Source organism: Gymnodraco acuticeps, unplaced genomic scaffold (genome assembly GCF_902827175.1).
Source record: "Gymnodraco acuticeps unplaced genomic scaffold, fGymAcu1.1, whole genome shotgun sequence".
NCBI lineage: Eukaryota > Metazoa > Chordata > Actinopteri > Perciformes > Bathydraconidae > Gymnodraco > Gymnodraco acuticeps.
In genome coordinates, this window is record NW_022990999.1 from 724423 (window position 1) to 731697 (window position 7275).

Genomic DNA, 7275 nt, shown 5'->3' on the forward strand with positions numbered 1-7275 from the left:
ATGTTTTTAGTCTCGATTTAAAAGCGTTTCTGCGGACATGCATGCTTTGGGTAGTTTGTTCCAGACTGTCGGGGCATAACAGCTAAATGCTGCCTCTCCATGTTTTGTTTTTACTCTCGGAGCCGATAGCAGACCCGTCCCAGAAGACCTGAGGCACCTTGATGGCTCGTAATTATGCAGGAGTTCAACAATATACTTTGGTCTTAAACCATGTAATGATTTAAAAACTAGCAATAGTACTTTAAAATCAATTATTTGACTGACTGGAAGCCAATGTAGAGATTTCAGAACCGGACTGATGTGATCCACTCTTTTAGTGTTAGTGAGGACACGTGCAGCAGCGTTCTGGATCAGCTGCAGTTTTCTGATGGATTTTTATATTATATTATTTTTATATTATATTATTATATTTTATATTATTATATCTGAGTCAGTGTAAAAAGAAAACAATACAATGTTATATCTTCAATGTTTTACTCAAATTGAAATGAAAGAAAAGCATTACAACGTTTGTTAAAAGGTAATCCTTCTGACATTGGATGAATGTAATTAACTTTAGCTCTCTAGCTAGTTTATTCACGCAATTTAAACCAAAGTATAGCCTATAGCTGCAATATAAGTTAGTGTGCATGTTGTCGGACGTCCACTGACTAACGTAGAGCGTTCACACAGGATCTGCCGGTTATATGATGTCCTCTGAGGAACAGAAACACAAGCAGCCCTCTGGACTCAGATCTCTATATACCTCATCACTCCTCCGCTGCTCCGGTACAAGTCCGGGCTGCGGTGGTTTGTTGATAAATATCGTCTTCTTCTGTTTGCTTTAAACGAGGCTACGTGGTTATGCAGCGCCCCCATCGTCAGTGAATGGAAGTACTACTAAGAACCCCGTTTAGTGCAGTTATTAAACAAGTTTTGTTATATACACAGCTCGGGAAAAATTACCGATGTCCGGACCTCGGTGACCTCAATGGTGGATACGGCCATGCTCTCCACAACAATATCTCTCAATGCACTCACAAATATTTATTGTTGTATATAAATGTACAAAAAAATGGGCATTTAAACTGCTTTTTATTAATTCAACGACGTCTCTGAATTAATAATCAAATATGTTTCCTTTCTTTACTACTGGATGAAATTACAAAATGTACCCATCATTTTCCTCATGCTAGTATAGCCACATAAAAGTATCAAACCACCAGAATACAGGAAATCTATTTTTTTTTTTCGTGGGGACCACCACACCCCCCGTTAAAAATTCCCCCCCCACATTCAGGATGCTTCCTACGCCCATGCTTTAGTCTAAAGTGTTTTTCTCTCCTATTTAGTGTGTGCCACTGAGCCGTCACCAGCCCAAGAGATCGGGAAAGATGGCACAGTGTGGACCGTCATGGAGCCTTGCGGAGGCAGAGGGAGACGGCAGATACAAAACATCCTCACGGAGTCTGCTGGCCCCACACCACACGCACGTGGAAACATTACGGACAAACTCACAGACTATGTGTCTGTGTGATAGTCTAATGTTGGAGGAAATCCGTGATTGCACCATTGTCGAAGCGCACAGAGATAATGCCACCTGGGCTGTCACTATTATGGAGCTGAAGGCCTTTAATGCGCTTTAATGCACGACACAGTGGATGAGCATCTATTCCCAACTAAAGCTAGATGTCCATTCACTCAGTATATGCCCAACAAGCCGGACAAATTTGGAATAAAGTTTTGGCTGGTTATAGCCAGCAGATATGCCAGCAGGCCAGCAACACAATGGCTAGGAGAAAATGTGGTGCTGAGGCTGGTGGAGCCCTTTGTTGGTAAGGGAGGAAATGTCACCACCGACAATTTCTTTACCTCCCTCCCTCTCGCCAAAGCGCTTCTCTCTAAAAACACCAGCCTCGTGGGAACCATAAAGCGCAACAAGCGGGAGCTGAGCTGTTCAGCACCACAGTGCTGAAAAGCAAGAAAGTGGTGCTCTTGGTGTATCAGTGTAAACCTAGGAGGAACGTCACCATATTGAGCACCCAACACCAGCATGTGGACATCTCCACAAAAAAAACAAAAAAAACAGAGACGGTTGAGTACTATAACCACTCAAAAGTGGGGGTTGACGTGCTCGACCAAATGGCTCGCCAATATTCGGTGAAAGGTATTATTATTATTGTTATTATTATTATTGTTATTATTATTATTATTATTATTATTATTATGTAGGCCTGTCACAAGCTGTCATCACTACCCTCCTGACTGTTCTCCTGACTGTCTTCCTCTCTGTCAGACATGGTAGCTGATGATGTAGGCCTACTTCTTTATCTCTGGTTGAGTCTGCGATTAGCTGCTTGCATCCACAAGTCAACAGCTGGGTTTGGGTCGAAAGTCTCTGTTATCATCTTAGACAAGCGGATGTAATCAAATAAGTATGTGAACATAACCAATAACCTACCATAGCCAATAACAAATGAATGTAACTTATTTTATTTGTGTTGTTCATTCATATCACATTTTTTTTTTGTATCTCTCCAGTTTTAAAGGATATTTGTGGTTTACTGTCCTATAGTATGCATTGGAATGATTTCAAACCTGTTTATCCCAATAATTATAAAGGAGTGCCTTGAAAATATGAGTTTACATAAATTGTGACCAAACTGTTTGAACTTAGACTAAAGTGAACTATCTAAACACTCAGAGTCCTTTACCTCACTGAGCTGTAGTATCAGCCTCTCAGTCTGACTGGAGAGGACTCTCCCTCCACATTATTGTAGAAACATCTTCTTCTTATATCCGTTAGAGCAGCTAGCACCAGATTCTAATAACAACACCGGGCGGTGCGCCCTTCTCTCTCTCTCCCTAGCTCACTCGCATTTTGGCTGTGAACTGCGGGCAGGGGCGGACTGGCCATCGGGAATACCGGGAGTTTCCCCGGTGGGCCGGTGCTGTGCGTGGGCCGGAGGGCCAAAACAATAAATACATTTTTTTTTTTTTTTTACATTTTTTTTTTTGCCTAAATCCTACCGGCCCACATTTGTAGGTATACCGGCCACTCCCTTTTTTTTTTTGCTTAACTAAATCCTACCGGCCCACATTTGTAAGTGCCCACATTTGTAAGGGTTCCGGGCCGGCCACTCCCCATCAGGCCCGTAGCGGCTGTCACTGCGCAGTGAAAGATCAGGAGTGAGTTACTGATGGATAAACAAGCTCCAAAGCGTAAAGGAGGTGCACAAAAACTTAGGGATAAAAAAATGAAAGCACTTGAGGAAGTTTCAGCAAAATCAAAAAAAATTACAGACTTTTCGTTTGGTCCTGCAGCTGGTTCTAGTTGTAGTACAACCACCACCGGAGAAGCTGATGTAACGTTAGCCGACACAGCGGCCATTCCCAGTGGCAGTGAGTCCAGCAATGAAACTGACACAGCACAGTGGCATCTAGAGCCCAGTACCAGCAGTGATATGATGGTAAGTTAATGTTATGATTGATGCTGAAAGTGAAAATCCTCATTTGGCTAATGCTAGCTTGATTTTTAATGTAGCAGATGAGGTAATATTAGCTAGCTAGCCTATTTCTAGCTAGCTAGGCTATTGCCTATAGTACATTGTGTGTTCACAGGGACAGCTAATGCATTAGCTAGCTAGCCTATTGCCTACAGTACATTGTGTGTTCACAGGGCAGGGTAAAATTAACACCATTCACTGACCAAATTCTGGTGAAATATGCAAGCTGCTGGTAGATTTGCTTCACTCATTGACAACGGTAATCTATTTGAACATTATAGCCACTTGACTTGGGCTGGTGAATCAATGAGACTACTATGATTGCTTATACTGTCTTTTGTTTGATTAGCTTAGACGTTAGGTTACCTTATTAATACTAAAAATAATAAAGGGTCCATTATTTGTCAACCTGCAACTAAAGTTACTGTCTGGTGGAAATTAGCCTGTTACTGTCTTTAAGACTTTACTTGGTTTACATACATAATAATAACATGGTGGTAACATAATAACGTAACATACTAATCAATACTAATCATTTATGTAGGCTGAAGATGATCCTGCTGCTGACACTGACAGAGTTAGTCAAGGCCAGGATGTCAGTGCCACCCCAGTTGATTATTTCACCAGGCCGATGTCAGGCACATTAGACCTATTCTTCCGTTTTCACCCCCAGCAGAAGGCAGACAAGGCTGTAGTGCAGAGGGCTTTTTTTTGCAAAGACGGCACAAACAGGAAATGGCTATCATACAGTGAAGCCAGAGAAGTACTCTTCTGCTCCCTTTGTATGGCTTTTGCTAATCCTAGAGATAGCAACTCCTTCATCACTGGCATGACCAACTTCACACACATACATCAGAGAGTCGAGGAGCATGAGCAGAGCCATGCTCACAGAGGTTGCGCTGAGGCATATTTCCTCAGATTCTCAAAAAACACAATTCAGGACCTTCTCATGGGACCTCAGATGTCACGTCACAGAGAGGAAGTCCGCAGGAAGCGTCAAGTGTTGGAGCGCATCATAGATGTGTTGAAACCCATTGGTCAAAGGGGTTTGAGCTACAGGGGCACGCAGGCGGAGGCATTATATACACTAGATGATGACACCATTGATCATGGTAACTTTTTAGAGATGATTGTTTTGCTGGGAAAATATGATGTGTGTCTCAAGGAACACCTCACTCTCTGTATAGAAAAGAGCAAGCAAATACACCAGTCTGGTTTAAGACAAGGTAGAGGTTCCCTTGTCACTCTCCTATCCAAAACAACCATCAACTACATCATCACCACCATCCAACGCCTAATGAAGGCCACCATCGCCACTGAAGTCCGGGAATCTGGCATGTATTCTATCCAGATTGACACCACACAGGACATCACAGCCCAAGATCAGTGCTCTGTTGTCATACGATATGTGACAGACATTGTTCATGAGCGACTTGTTGCTGTGATTAAATGTGAGGCATCCACTGGGCAGTACTTTGCACAACTTGTTGTGAATGAAGTACTGGAGACCATGAAACTGGATGTGAGGCAGTGTATTGGAAATTCCACCGATGGGGCCTCCAATATGCAAGGCCAATATAAAGGCTTCTCTGCACTGCTCGCCAAAATGTCCCCCACCCATGTCCATGTATGGTGCTACGCACACGTCCTGAACCTCGTCCTGGCAGACACAACACAATGTGTATTGGCAAGTGGGTCTCTTTTTTTCCTGTTGAACAACATCGCTGTCTTCATCAGAGTGTCCTACCAGAGGATGAACATCTGGGAGAAGGAGAGCAAAGACCCAAGACACAGACGTCTCGCCCCGATTGGAGAGACACGCTGGTGGTCCAAAGACGTTGCTGTGACTAAGGTATTTGGCTCTTTTGGAAAGCCAGATAATGCCCTGTATGTTGATGTCCTTCATACCCTCTCCGCCATTCAACATGGACAGACCATCAACGCCACTGCACGGGTCAATGCACGTGGATACATCACCCAGCTTCTGAGGTATGAAACAATACTTACAGCTCAGATCTTCCTGAGAATTTTCCAGGTCACCTCACCAGTCTCAAAATACCTTCAGAAAAGTGGAATGGACATCCTGACAGCTCATCGGATGATTGTGGCTGCAGAAACACAGCTGAAAGATATGACCAGAGACTTCGAGAAAGTCAAGACGGCGGCCGCCACATTCGTCCAGTGGGCCAACAATCAAACAGAGGAGCAGAGTGAGGAGACTGAGCTGGAGGTTGAGGCCGCTCTGCCACAGAAACGGGGTAGAAAGAAGAAAACCATGCCTGGAGAGATGTCCAAGGATGAGGCTGTGACTGATGCTGAAACATCATACAAGATTGATGTCCATAATCAAATCATGGACACAGTCACAGGAAGCATGCACCAGCGCTTCCTCAAAAATGGCACTTTGTATGCTGATTTGGCACTTCTGGACCCAAAAAGATTCAGCCAGGTAACATCTTATGCCGGTGGTTTCCCAGAGGCAGCACTCCAAGAATTAAGCAAGTGCTTGCTGCCATTTGATGACAGAGCAACGGTGGCCAAATTACAGAGTGAGCTCATCAGTCTGGCAGGACAGTGGAATAGGTTGAAGACATCTGTATTTGAGGAATACACAACCAAGACAACAGAGGCTGGGCCAGAGGATGCTGAATATGAAGCGGAGATGGTATATAAAAAGTGCTCATCTTGCAAGGACTGCCCATTGTGTTGCTACCGTATCCTTAAGCAGTACAACCTCCTGACAGATGCATACCACATCATTGGCCTTGCATACAGGTTCCTGCTTACCCTGTCTGTCACACAGGTAGCATGCGAGCGAAGCTTTTCAACACTAAAATTCATCAAAAACAGGCTCAGGAGCTCGCTCTCTCAACAGAACCTGGAGTCCTTTATGCTCATGGCTACTCAACCAGATGTTTTGAAGATGCTGGATAGTGACCAAATTATAGATGGTGTTGCAGAGAAAAGTGAGCTGCTGCAGAAACTACTAATTCAGTGAGGTAATAATACATTTACATTTATTACTATGTGACTTCCCAATCTTGACACTAATAAATTAGTGATTATTGCAGACTATTAAACAACATTAAAAACATGACATTTGTTCTAATGAAGGCTTCAGGTGGATGTCAGTATCTCTTCGATAATGTGTACATAACATGCATATATGTTTTGTCTCTCACCCATAGGCCACCCTATTTTTTCCAGAGGGGACTGACTTCTACAACCTTGCTCCCAATGTGAAAATCAACCACTTCAACCCAGCCTCCTCCTTTTAAAAGCAACACATGGATGAGCTCACTTATAGACCCAAAAGGGTAGAGAGGGAAGTATTGACAGGGCTTATTGTTTATAAGTATGTTGCCCTGCCCTCTAGTGTTTTTTGTTGTTGTGTATGTGTATACAGTATTGTAGCGAGCCCTGGGTTCAGAGGGAGGGGCTTGCATAGGGGAGGGGGGGGAAAACGGGGTTCAGGGGGAGTGGCTGCACCCGTAGGATAGAAAAGGGGGAAGTGACGTCTGACTCAGAGGTCGCACGGCTGTGGAGAAGAACGTTCATTCAGAACCCACATTCTGTTACTGAGTTTAGGCTAGTTAGCGAGCAGGTTTATTGTTCTGGGTGCAGTCACTTTTGCCTCCACTTGCTGTTCAAATAAATGTTGAAAGAAAAAGTAAATCTGTTTACAGTTCTGTTTCATATTGGTGTTGAGAGATGTATCCATAGATTTAGTCCCTAATTTTGCTCTCAAAATGCCCCAGATTGATGCATTTAACTTCAACATTTTAAAACA

At 43.5% G+C, this 7275-nt stretch overlaps 1 protein-coding gene across 1 annotated transcript; it reads left to right on the plus strand.

Moving 5' to 3' along the window:
• The first annotated feature begins 3669 nt into the window (after nucleotides 1–3669).
• LOC117559253 lies at nucleotides 3670–6921 on the plus strand. The gene is made up of 2 exons (XM_034235929.1): nucleotides 3670–6484; nucleotides 6674–6921. Exon 1 carries the CDS (start codon nucleotides 4117–4119, stop codon nucleotides 6481–6483), a length of 2367 nt encoding a protein of 788 aa, XP_034091820.1. The 5' UTR covers nucleotides 3670–4116; the 3' UTR covers nucleotide 6484; nucleotides 6674–6921.
• Nucleotides 6922–7275: the final 354 nt, after the last annotated feature.

Bases quoted from the DNA above. Each gene is read 5' to 3' on its own strand.
- LOC117559253 (XM_034235929.1), top strand. From the start codon at position 4,117: ATGTCAGGCACATTAGACCTATTCTTCCGTTTTCACCCCCAGCAGAAG.